At 38.3% G+C, this 13,107-nt stretch overlaps 1 protein-coding gene across 6 annotated transcripts in view; it reads left to right on the top strand.

The window, feature by feature from the left end:
• Nucleotides 1–13,107, top strand: part of INO80D (INO80 complex subunit D) — a 46,592-nt gene that overhangs the window by 9,231 nt on the left and 24,254 nt on the right. For all 6 annotated transcript variants that reach the window (XR_005257661.1, XM_038143619.1, XM_038143618.1 and 3 more), the window contains exons 3-6: nucleotides 506–601; nucleotides 709–955; nucleotides 6,474–7,222; nucleotides 10,323–10,431. Coding sequence is in view for 5 of the 6 variants with exons in the window: in XM_038143619.1 (XP_037999547.1) it covers nucleotides 738–955; nucleotides 6,474–7,222; nucleotides 10,323–10,431 (1,076 nt within the window). In the remaining variant the exon portion in view is untranslated. The remainder of the gene's footprint in view (nucleotides 1–505; nucleotides 602–708; nucleotides 956–6,473; nucleotides 7,223–10,322; nucleotides 10,432–13,107) is intronic.

The following is a 13,107-nucleotide window of genomic DNA, read 5'->3' as shown; positions in this document are numbered from 1 at the left end:
GCAGAAATTGTAAGCAGCTACAAAATCTGAAAGACTGGTCATCAGGTGTGGTAAAGAAAGCTTTTCTTAAATAATGCTTTGTTGCAGTGACTGGCAAAGTAATTTTGCAGAACAAAGACAGTCTTTGGTGGTTTGTAAACAAAGATACCTTGAGGTAAACCCTCTGCAATCAAATGGGTTAATCATCTTTCAACTTGTTTTATGAAAGCAACTGATCTAATCTGCCACTTAACCTTTCTCAACTTGTAACTTCTAATCACTTTCTGGTAGATGATTGAAGTTCTGTTAAAGTGATTTAAGTGTGGTAGCAGTAGAATTTTCTTTCCCCCAGTAATTTCTTTAATGTTTCCCAAGGATCTGTGACTACTGATTGAAAACTGTTGTGCTGTTGTTTTATTGCATGCTAGCTGAACCACAGGCTTGGTGACTACGTGTGCCTGTTTACTTACTGTAGTAATATCTATTTTATTCTGACTGACAGTGACCCTTTTGATATTTTCCTTAGACAATCTGCTTCATCTTGGTTCATCATCATTCCAAGATAGTGGTGTCCTTGGGGCTCTCTCTTAACACTGACATGGTACAGAAGATTTAAAATCAGGTATTGTTTTGGATCCTTCTTTCCGGTCAGAATGAAACACACAACCTAGAACTGAATGCAGTTTTGATTCCGTTATGTGATTTGTCTCAATATTTTGGTTCTTTCAGCTGATGTTCACAAGGAATAGAGTCACGTGATGTATGAAGGCAAACACATACACTTCTCTGAGGTTGACAATAAGCCCTTGTGCTCATATAGCCCCAAACTGTGCAAGCAGAGGCGACTTAACGGCTACGCCTTCTGTATCAGACACGTTCTGGAGGACAAGACTGCCCCCTTCAAGCAATGTGAATATGTGGCCAAGTACAACAGCCAACGCTGCACCAACCCCATCCCCAAGTCTGAGGACCGTAGGTGAGTTGTGCTTTCCTGTCTGCAAAGTGGGAAGCGGCTGGGATGTTTTATTTAAGTTCCTGCCTGGTTTCAGGATGAGGGAGGAACTGGTCTGCGTGAATTGTATTCCAGGATGTTCCTTTGAGAATTTTGTTTTAAGACTTTATTTTATTTTCTGTGGGAATCAAGTACTCAGCGAGAGGGCAGTGACTTAATCCTGAGGAAGTTTATGGGAGAATTCACTGCTTTTCACAAATTCACTATAAACTGTGGATCAAACCTGCTTCACAATATCAGCTGTTCTAACTCATTTACTTTGTCACTCACTGTACATGCTCTTCGAAAGGCCTGCTTGTTTAGCCAGCAGTGCCAAAAGCACACTTCCATCTGCTTTTTCAGAACAAGTAGTTGAAAATGCTTATATTCTGGACACAGGGGGCAGTGACATGTAGGGATGAATCCAGAATTACAATTCAGTGTTGGTGATTTGGTACTGATTTGTAGTGTTGTTTTACTGGAATAAAATAAATATTACTTGATAACAGATGAGCCAGCTGGGAAAGTGCCCCATACTGCTTTTCTTCTTTGCTTCCCTTATTTCTCTCCCCCTCCCTGCCCAAATGAAGATGCCCAGAGTGCCCAGGTGTTAAATTCCTTGCAAAATATAGTCCTTGAACATGTTGAGAGCTGGGAATTAAAAGCAGATTTCCTGAATTGCAGCCCATACTGTAACCACAAGGGCATTCTTCCTTGCTCTTTAAGACTTCCTGAACACTAGTCTCGTTGGTGCTGCTGGGGCTGAAATAGCAGGATTTGTCTAATCTTGTCTGCCATCTATATATGACTTTATTTTTCAGAGCTGTCATTGCAGGTTTTGCCAGTAACGCAGTGTTTAATTATTGTGTTTGTTAACTATCTGAGGCTTGTTCTTGTAGAAATGTTTTTTTAAACTTAAAATATGAATAAAATATGCCAAAAAAATCAAGCCACTATTCACTGACCTTTCACATTATTAGCTGCCATTCACTAACCTTTTGCATTATTAGCGGTGTTCCCACTGTGCCCTACATATAACTTCCTTCTCAGCTCACAGCTCCCTCTCTTGTCTGAAACAACAGTTTCAGACTGTGCTCTAAATTAACTTGCACTTCACCTGCCATTTCAGCTGAGGAGACTGATGAAGTGAGAAAAAAACATGAATGTTTGTCAAAAGCTGTAGGGCAAATGCTCAAATGGCACAAGATGAATAACTTTAAGCTGTAATTTGGCAGTCAGTGAGTGTTTCTTTGCTACTGTACAATTGAGGCTCTTTGGAAAGAAGCTCACAGAAATGATCATAGAAGTTGTTAGCACAAATGGTATGCTGTAATTTCAGATGCAAGAGCTGACTGAGAGAGTTCCTGTTTACCAGGGGTCATACTGAAAAACAATAGAAGTAATAGTACTTAATGACACTTTTTTATGTCTCGTATGTTCCCATGGAATTTGTGATTTTTCTTTACACCTTGAATTGAGTTCACACTTTGTTCTTTTTGATTTTTCTCAAGTTAAAGTGAAGTGTGGTCATGACATCTGGTGTATGTTATATTAGAATAATTCAATTGCACGTCGAGTGTCACATTACAGTACTTGAAGAGGACAGCAGGTGTCTGAAAGAGAAAATAAACTTTTAATTTCAAATGAGAGGATGTGATACTTAAAAGAGTATTTTAAAAGACTGTTTCTTGGGGCAGAGTTTAATTTTAACAATAACATTTAATGAATGCTAGTGATAAGACTGTGGCTGTTCTAAACTTTTTTTTTTCTGGCAGGCAAACCTGTATCTGTTTCTTAGAAGACTTTTTTCACACTCCGTTCAATATAAAGCTGTTTGGATTGTCTGAGTTCTTCACTCATAGCTTTTCATTTTCTGTGTACAGAATTACTGTCAGATGGTCATTTTGTCACAGTTTTAGACATGGAACTGTACAGGATCAGAAGCAGGCTGTATGATGCTCTGACAGCTATCTTCTGTTACACTTTTTGAGATTTTTAGAAAAAAGTATTTCAAGAAGATGCATGTGTTATATGCCAAAAGCTTCATAGTCTGTCCGCAGATAATTAAGAAGAATTATCACTTGACCCCAGACAAATGAGATGCTACCAGCCACAAAGATGGTTAATATGATGCCATATTATTAAATTTCTTATTAACTATTAACATTCTACAAATTAAATCTATTTATAGGTGTGACTTCATTGCCTTATTTGAAGTCTGATTTTTCTATTCACTATCTATTTTTTAGAGAATATATATATGTGGGATGATACACACATGGGTTTTAGATCTCTGTTTTCTCTGAATACATCTCCTACTTCTTTCTTAACCAGATAAACATAATGATAATGAAATGCAACTTGATTTCTAAATATAGGTTTACTACAATGTAGTTGAGTTAAACACTATTTTGTCTCTAATTCTCCTCACTTAAGAGAATCTTTAAATTCTTTGATAACATACAAGCTGCTCCCCAGTTTGTTTGGGTCTTCTTTTAAGTAAGTGATGGAAATTGATACCAAACTGGGGTGTACTAAGAAGCAGAATGCATTTGTAGGTAGAAAACCTCGCTGTCTGAATTCTTGCCTTCCCAGTGGATGCAGGAAACAGTCCAGCTGAAGTCTTCAGAGCCCATCACATTTTGTGTGCTTCATGTTATGATAATTTTAATGGATATCAACCCACCATATTTGTGGACTTAATTTCACATTACCTGCACAGAATAAGTGCCTTTGGTGCTGAATGAGGAAGGGGAAAACACCTTTATTAGATACTTACTGTGATACTGTCAGCTGAGCATAATTCACAGACAAGTTATAGCAGTGACAAACCGAGCCTCTAAGACAGGCTTGTTGGAGTTGGCTCTTGTAGGGCAGCTTGACCCTAATGGGTTTTGTGCTCAGAGCTGTGTGAAAAGCACTGTGCTACTTGCAGTTTTGATTCCTGTCTTCCCAGTAATCTGACTTCCGTGGAGCTTGCACTACTACTGCAGCACGGCGTGAAGTCAGAGCCACTTTAGGCCAGGGCTGACTAAAAAGCCATCCTGGAATGTGCAGGATGGGGAAATGTGGGTGCATGCCCCCCTGGCTGTGTGCAGGGCTAGCAAGAGCATGACATGGTCAAGGCTGAAGTGGTGCTAATGAGAGCTATGCCTAGCCAAAACTGCTTGTGTGCAGTCTTCTTTACCCGCAGAAGACTGAACTGCTCTTCCTGGTTTCTTCTTGCTCCTGTTAGTCCAAGGTGTAACAGCCTTGGTTATACTGGAAGACGGGGAGTTGACAGAGCCTAAAGCACAGAGCCAAGTCAGTGTGTACTGGAGTCTGAATGTTGTAGCCTGGCATCTGTGGGTTTGTGTCCAGTGGAGCCAGTTGGCTCTCAGTGATGCAGTATGGTCAGCTGTAAGAGCCAAAGTTTTATTCTCTGCCATATAAAAATGATTCTGTTTGAGTTAAATGAACAAGACAAACCCTTACTAGCCTAAAACTCAGAGAATTTTAGCAAGCTTATTACCTTTCCACAGACTTATTCACCTTTTCTATTTCTTACTATTTTTGCAATGAAAACAGACTATGCAGTTCTACCTTCTCACATCACCACAAGCACAATATGACAGTAATTTAAGTTCTAGACAATATAAGGGAAGCATTTGTGTTGAGCAGAACACTTGTTTTATTGGCATAAGAGGGAAAAAAAATTCCCTTGTGTTTGTTTAGTCTGTTTACTGGTTTTTTTCTTCTGCCATACTAAAAGTGCTGTGGTAACTGTTCAAACAACATATTTAAAAAGGGCTTAATTTTAAATATGGAAACAGTGCTTGTTTACTTTAAGGGAAGCTTTGTTGAGCCCTCATTATATAATTTTATTTTTAGAAGTGCATCTCTCAGTATGAATTTACAGTATTCCAGTGTGTTCTAATAAGGACTGCACAAGTTGTTGGCTTTTAGCGGGCCTCATCTAGGTTTATTTTTTACTTACAACATAATGTAATGAAGAAATTATTTAGGCAATAATAAGTAGCAGTGCTTTTCAGCCTTTTCTGATTTGTGAAACCTTAGGAGTGTGGGTCTCGGAAGAAGCTACATATATGGAGAACATTAAAGAGCATATATGAATTTCCTTCCTCTTTTTTCCCTTTTAAGGACCCTTTAGAGCTATTCACACACTGTTTCTTTAGAAATGGGTCGACAAGTTAAAAGTGACTAAATTGAAGTGCTCAACCTTGTTGGGGGGGTATTTTGAGCTTTTCTGACATTTTTGGCTCAATGAAGACCAGAATAATATAATTTTAACCTATTTTTTTCAACAAAACTTACTGTTCTCAGATTCATTCTGATCCGATTTTAAAGAATACCTTCATGGTATTCTATTCATTATTTTGTCCATAATTACCTTGATGCAGACATGACTCTTTCCTTGTATCTTTGGTCATCCGTAAGCTGTAAGTTACAGATGGGATTCTGCAAGGGCAGATTTGGTTGTTGGTGGATTCTACAGAGGCAGGAGTGCCTGCCTGTGGCATACAGGAAAAGGATCACATCATGGTTCCTAAATTTCTGTCACATACTGATTCCAATCAAACAAAAGTTAATTGCTTACTTTTTTGTATGTCATCTGTGGCATAAATTGTAATTATTTTTACTTTCATGACAGAGTATCAAAGACCTTGATTTCTTTTTTTTTAATAGCATGACTTTGAAAGTTTTTCATATTAGAAGAACTTGAAATCCGTGCTTTTGGATTGTATATATACATATTTCTGGCATCATGTAAATGCTTTCTAGCCACAGAGAGTTTGTTTTAAGAGAGATTTTTATTGAAGAATATTCAGCTAATCCTCTGGCTTTAAAATTCATCATGTTAAACTACTAAAACAGAATTTAAGTATTTATGCTACGTGTTCAATAAGTGGAAGTAGTGATCTTTCATAGCAGATAGATATGTACTGAGATTGTCCTTATAAGAAACTGCTCCCTACTACAGTGGAATTAATAATAATAATAATAATAATAATAATAATAATAATAATAATAATGTGTGCATTGATTAAAATGTTAACTACTTCCACTGAAAGAATGGGCAAATGAAAGGAAGTAGTCTTCAGTGTACTTTTTCTTAGGAGCTTTTGAACTGATCAGTTAGTGGCTTGCGTTTTTGCTGCTTTTATGTATCACTGTCCATTTGTTTGGTTCACTTTGGATTTTGACTGTTTACCCTATTAGAGAGTTAAGATTTTGATTGACTGTATGTGATTTTCCTATTAATAATGAATGAAGAATCTTAAGATATAAGATTAGAAATAGTTGCTTGTGTAAGTTGTTACCCTGCTGGTTTGGGAGCACCACAGTTATCTGTTGTATTAGAAATTGTGTACAATTCTTATAAAACCTGTTCTGCTTCAGTTTATATTTGCTTGAAATGTGTCTCTGAGTTTCTCCTAAGTGATGTCTTCAGAGTTTACTTACAGAAGTTTGGTTAATAACTGACTACTTTTACTTTTCAAAGGTACTGCAACAGCCACCTGCAGGTACTTGGCTTTATACCGAAAAAGGAGAGGAAGAAAAAGAATGATCCCATAGAGGAGGTAAAGGTCAGGCATCAGATGGATGCTATGGCCTTCGGTCTGACAGTGCCCACCCTGGCCTTGAAGATGCCCAATGGACTGGATGGGATGTCCCTCTCCCCTCCAGGGGCAAGGCTTCCTCTCCACTACCTGGAGGCAGAATTAGAAGACCCCTTTGCTTTCAATGAGGAGGATGATGACCTAAAGAAAGGGGCAACAGTGAAGAAAAAGTTGCAGAGCAAGTTGGCTCACAACCGGCAGCGCCAGAGAGAGACAGAGATTTTAAAAGTTCGCCAAGAGCACTTTAGCCCCATTCCTGCACCTTTGCAGCAGCAGCCTCTGCAGCAGCAGCACTCCCATCTGCCACCTTCATCAGCTTCGTTAAAGCCGACAGGGCTACCGCAGGGCATAGTCTGCAAGTCACCTCAACCTCTGAACACCAGCCTACCAATGCAGGGAGTGGCACCCACCACACACACTATAGCACAAGCGCGGCAGTTGTCTAACAAGAGACCTCTGCCTCTCCTGCCACCCGCCAGGGCTCCTGTCACGGACCCGCCAAGGACTGACCGGGTCCTCATGAAAGCCACAGCCTTCTCTCCGCACTCGTCCTGCATGAGCCGGCTCCAGAGACTGGTGAAACTGTGCACTCGAAAGCAGCAGCTGGACACTGATCTGTTTCCTCACTTAGGTGAGTAGGTCATAGATGCACTGCAGCCATATTTTTTAACCTGAAACCAAAAGACTGAATGGGAATGTCTTCCTAGCCCTGTCCTGAATTCCTGTGCGGGCCTTACAAAATAACCCAGAGCTAGGTAATCTCTTGGCATTTTCTTTAGCCCTGTTGTCTATGAAGGGAATGCCTGGACCCATCATAAATGGTTTATGGCATTTTAGTTGTTTATTCTTCTTACTGTTCTGTTAACCATTGAGAAACCAAACTGAGGTGTAGAAAACATTGTTTGGGTTATAGAGGCCTCGTGTAGAAGATTTGCAACTTGAGTAGTAAATGTGACACTAGCGGTACCTACATGAGTGGACAAAGATTGAAACATTAGGTGTGTGATAAGTGCACGTGACATAATCAATATAAGTAAAAGTTTGGCAGTTTGGCCCATCAGTCTCTGCATATTTGAAATTCCAGTTGCCTTAATTGGAAAATTGGAACACATGAGAATTTTTCTTGGCTGGGCCCTATTTATGTATAGAATATGGATGAACATAAGGAAAAGACCACTTCAGGAGAGCAGCATTGTTACAGAAGATAATTGGAAGAGTGAAGTCTTGTCTGCATACTGTGCAGAAATAGTCTTCCCCTTACATATAATGATCAAAAGCTGCCTGTGAAAACATAAGCGAATATAACCAACCATTGGTGCTATGGTAGTAGTCTCTGTAAGCTTTGAAAAGGCAACTGACCTTATGGCTGATTTGTCTCATTATGAATATAGACCTAGGCACACCTATCTGTCCTATTTATCTTCCTCACCCTCCCAAGTTACTTTTCAACTTAGTTTTAGATTGTAGCTTTCTAGCAAGTAAAATACTGGCAGGGAAAAGGAAATGTGAGTCTGTGTGATATAAGTAGGAACACCATTTATGATGTTTAAAACAAAAAAAGGCTTCAGATAAACCTGGACATTCCCTATATAATGTCTTATTTAATTGCAAACATCTGTAATTTTTGCAATTTCAATTAACTTTTTCTTAATTTGCTGTTAAGATCTGCCCTTTGGCACTCATGGGATAGTTTGACTGTTTGTTCAGGAGATAATTAGCATCCCGTAGCATGTCTCCAAAGGAAAGTGTTCTTCAGAGAATAGCTTTGATGGTCCTGTATATAGTGCAGGTCTTTAGAGGAATGGCAACTCTAGAGGCATTTCTGAGTGTCACACAGACCTCAACAGCTTAGAAAGTGACCTGTGTTTTGAAAGTCTGTAGAAAGATCCCTTTCTGTGCTCAACGTACTACATTCTCAACTGGTGAAGAGAATATGTGCTCCTTAGTCCTTATCTTTTATCCTTAAAAAGAGGCATAGTAAAGCTAAAAAACAGTTAGACCTATATATATACAGTTAGGCAGGTGCATAACTATGTGGATGCATTCAAAACAGTTCATATTTGGCAAAGTAAAAGAATTTACATATTAATTATGTGAGAATGGAAAAATTATTTGTTATTTATTCATTATAAGCCTAAATATTAAAGACTAGGTATGCCAGATCAGAGAATTTCAGGATTTCTTTTCTATATTTGAGCAGCACTAGAGATGACTGCACAGAATCTTTCAAAAGATTAAGCCAGTTTTATGTGTACCAACATCAGAGCCATGTAATTGGATATTAATGTAACTGCAGTCTTCAGTGTCAGTACAGTTAACTCTGGATCAGATTTTATTCCTTCCTTTTTGCAGTGCCCAGGAGAAGCAAAACAACTCAATTCCTGATTTTGTTTTTAAACTTTGGGTTTAAACAGTTTGTTATGTGTTTGTCAATTGTGGACATCTTTATGGAATGATTAAGTTGTTTTTTCATTCCTTTATGGAAGAGACAACAGGAAAAAGAAACATTAAAGTTGAAAGTATAGTTCTGGCATTTTATCAGATGTCTTAAGTATCTTAATTTAGTTGAAATATATGTCTTAAAAATAAAAACAAAAAAAAAATTAGGATGCTGAAGTCCCTGAATTTTGGGTTTCTGATATCTGTGGTTTATGTTAAAGGGCTGATTCTATGTGATGAAGGTTACCTGATGATTGTATTCCAAGCTTATGTGTGTGAGTGTGTGTGTCTCTAACTCTGAAAGTGCTTGACCAAGTACTGATGCATTTCCCAGATTCAAGGCATCTGACTTCAGAATCATCTCAGATATAGTTGTTTAGTTTAATTTTAGCAAAAATGAAATGCTCCTTAACTCTATCAATTTTCAAGGAGCACAAAAGAAAATGAAAACGCAAATAATACTAGCTTGTAAATACAGGAATGGGATTTTATCCCACCTGCTGTAAGAAAGTGACAAGAATTTCACTGGATGTGGGAGAGATAATAGGAAAAAAACCCAAAAGATGAAGTTCTAGATAAAATGTTCCACCTGAGAACTTACTGGCCACTTTCTGGCCAAACTGAGGCTGCTGGAGCACACTATAAGTTGATCATAGTGCATCATCATGAAGTGAAAACATGCTGCTTGGTGAAAGTGCTGTAGTGTTTGTATCTCTCCCTTTAGCTCTTTCCTCCCGCTAATATGTGCATTTGGCAGGCAATTACAGAGACTGAGCAGAGGAACATCCTGGGTAGCTGTGTATCTATCTCTGTCCCTGCTGCCATGTCTTACAGTTTTCATATTCTTCTATGTTTTGGCACATAGAAGAGGTCAGAGTATAAACAGAAATGAAATTGGCCTATTTAGATCATATAGTATTAAAATTTACCAAGTAGTCAGTTCTTCATGACAGGGACTTTTCTCTTACCTTGCACTTGGTTATGAAAACTAGTATTTTTCTGTGGGTAAGATAGTTGGTGATTTTTCTTGCACTGTTTATGAATAAAGAAACCAATAAGGATTTTAAAAGGAAAACTCAGTTATGATAAAAATCAGTGCATGCTATTTGCACACTGTAATGGAGCTGTTACTGTAGCTTTTCCTGTATAATTGGGAATATTGCATAATTTAATCAAACATAATTATGCTTGCAACTATACTATACATTCATCTTTTGTGCCAAAGGTTGCTCAGAGGCTTATATGAGGTGGATGCTCTTTTCATCCAGTTTCCATGTTTTCAATTCCCTTAGGGCTGGATTGGTCTGAAGACAGTGGAGAAGAGTTGGAGGATTCAGAGCATACCTCCCCTTACCAGGTTGCGTGGTCTATCCGAGAAAGCCTCGGCTATGAGAGACCTGAGTGAGTATGATTCTTTAGTATTCATGCTGGCCTTGATGGAATAAATCATGTAAATGTGAGCTTCACTTCAAGTGGAGTCAGTGGAACCTAAGCACTTGTTCAAGTGTTCTGCTGAAACAAAGGATTGTTTGAACTCATTTGTTTGTAAGAGCTGTGGAACAGCTTGTCGCCTTCTGTCCCAGTTTCCAGCTAACTTAGAGACCTTTGTGCAGTCTGTTATCAGAAGGATGCATCAGGAAAGGATTTAAGCTTGTTTGCCTGAATTTAATTGAGTTTAGTAGGATTTATTCATGAACTTGTGTGCTTTGATGATTGGAGGTCCTAAATTAGAATCAAATGGGGTTGCTATTGGTTTCTTGTCTTTCCTACTGGTTGTTAATAACTTAGTCAGTAAACTTGCTACATTTTACTCATTAATTCTTGAAATAGTTATGCAAGCTATTGTTTTAATGTGCATTTTGAAAGGCCAAGGTATTTCTTTTCATAATTAAGTTTTGAATAAACCTCTGTCAGTACTTGTAAGCATTGGAAGGAAGCATGGGACTTGTGAGCATGGGATCAAAAGGACAAACAGAGCAGGAATTAGCTGCTGGTGCAGAAAGGCTCATGATGGCCTCTATATACTGCTAAGTCACAAATCTAAACTCTAAAAGCAGGATATGATAATATAGGTCTACTAATATAAATTTGAAGGTGCACAGTTAAAACAAAGCATCCCAGGTATTGTTACAATACTGTTGTATGTTATTAACAAAGAAATTGGGGTCTCACTAGAATTTGGTTATAGTTTCTGTAACATGACTCTCATTCAATGTGCAACTGGACTTTTTGATTCTACAACTTCTCCTTATTTTTTTTAGTTTTTAACTGTCACACTTAGAATAATGGTGTTAATGAAACCTTATTTTGTTGTTACATTCTGAAAATTCTGAAACTTACTAGAATTTTCTGCTATCTAAAGACTGTCCTCAAGGTGAACCACAAAGCTGTATCTCTCTCATCAGGACACACACCAGGATGCTAAGTATTAAGAGCCTTCAGTGGGTCAAAGCTATTAAGCAGAGTGTAGACTCCACTTTTTTAAAATAAAGGAGTCTTATTTTATTGTGAGTGACTGTCGTTTTTTAGGGCATCAGCAGTTTTAAAATAAGCTTTCACAAACATTACTTCTAACTTAAAAGGCAAGTTTTAAATAAAATATTCTGGGAAATTGTGTACAGACTTTCAGACTTCTAAATCATACATAATTTTTCACAGCAGATATATCTATTAAATAACTTCCCTTACACTCTTCTCTCTTTGACATTTGATTTGATTCTTCCATAGATCCCTATTTTTTTGTCAACTTATAAAGGTCATCTCTGTGTGTTTTGTCTTCTATTTGTCTTAACTTCCTTTGGATTCTTCCTACTCTTTTCACATACTGAGAGAAAATAATACCTTATCTTGACATTTTCTTTTCCATTCTAGCATTCTGTGCACCGCAGTTAAATGCTGTCTTAACTGTCCATGATGGATAAATTTTTGAATGCAACTGGCTGCTTTTGTACTTCCATCAGCCTGCTCAGTGTTAGCTCTTCAACAACCGTACTAATTTTGATCATGGATAAGCAGTCACTTGATGCCAGCCTTCTAAAACTTGAGTTCCTATTCTGCAAACTTCTCTAGTGGTTTTTATTACCTGAAATGTTTCACTTTGACACTTCTGCAGTGTGGTCTGCCTGCTGCTGAAGATGAATTAGCTCAGGCTCTTTCTGGGGAGATTTGATTTGTCAAAATGACTGTCTTTCTAATCTAGTGGTACAGACTGGTGCCTCCTAAAGTCAGCTCTGAATTCTGGGGACTTACTTTACCAGAAAACCAATGGAGATTATTTCCCAAAAATTTTTGGTTTTGAAATCACATACCTAAATTTAGGGGACTTAGTTGCTGGTTTTCATAGTAAAATTAAAGCTCTTTTTTCTGTTTATTTGTATCTGAGCTTGTGGTCCCCAACAGCATTGCATTCTGTCTTTTTCCTTTTGACTGCATGGAAGACAGTGAGAGGAATGCTTCTCAGAATAGACTATTGAAAGAAAGGGAATAGTTAATTTCTGATTTACTGGGCAGCTGGTTCTCAGCATTTCTGCTTGTGTGATTGTGGGAGAAACCTCTGTTGAACTTCTTGTGTGATACTCTAGCTGCTCTTGAACTCCCAAAAATTCACCAGATTTGTTTAAAATTAATGTCTTAACAGTGTTGTGGTTTTGGCTGGGATAGTGCTAATTTTCTCCTTAGCAGCTGGCACAGAGCTGTGTTTTGGGTTCGGTAGGAGAACAGTGTTGATAACGCTCTGATGGTTTGGCTGTTGCTAAGTAGTGCTAGCCGTGTTGAGGATACTTCAGTTCCCTGTGCTCTGCCAGAGAGGGGTGCACAAGAAGCCAGGAGAGAGCACAGCTGGGACAGGTGACCCCAGCTGGCCAAGGGGATACTCCACAGCCTAGAACATTGTGGCCAGGATATAAACTGGGGGGAGCCGATCGCTGCTTGAGGTCGGCTTGACTATCACTTAGAGGGTGGTGAGCAACTGTATAGGGCATCACTTGTTTTTCTTGGGATTTATTTTTCTTTTTTATTATCCATTACAATAAATAGTAGTAGTATATTTTGCTTTGTTTTCATTAGTAAGCTGTTCTT

The sequence above is a fragment of the Motacilla alba genome, chromosome 7 (assembly GCF_015832195.1).
Source record: "Motacilla alba alba isolate MOTALB_02 chromosome 7, Motacilla_alba_V1.0_pri, whole genome shotgun sequence".
Classification (NCBI taxonomy): domain Eukaryota; kingdom Metazoa; phylum Chordata; class Aves; order Passeriformes; family Motacillidae; genus Motacilla; species Motacilla alba.
The sequence above is the reverse complement of the archived record's forward strand: the minus strand, read 5'-3'. Positions and strand labels throughout refer to the sequence as shown.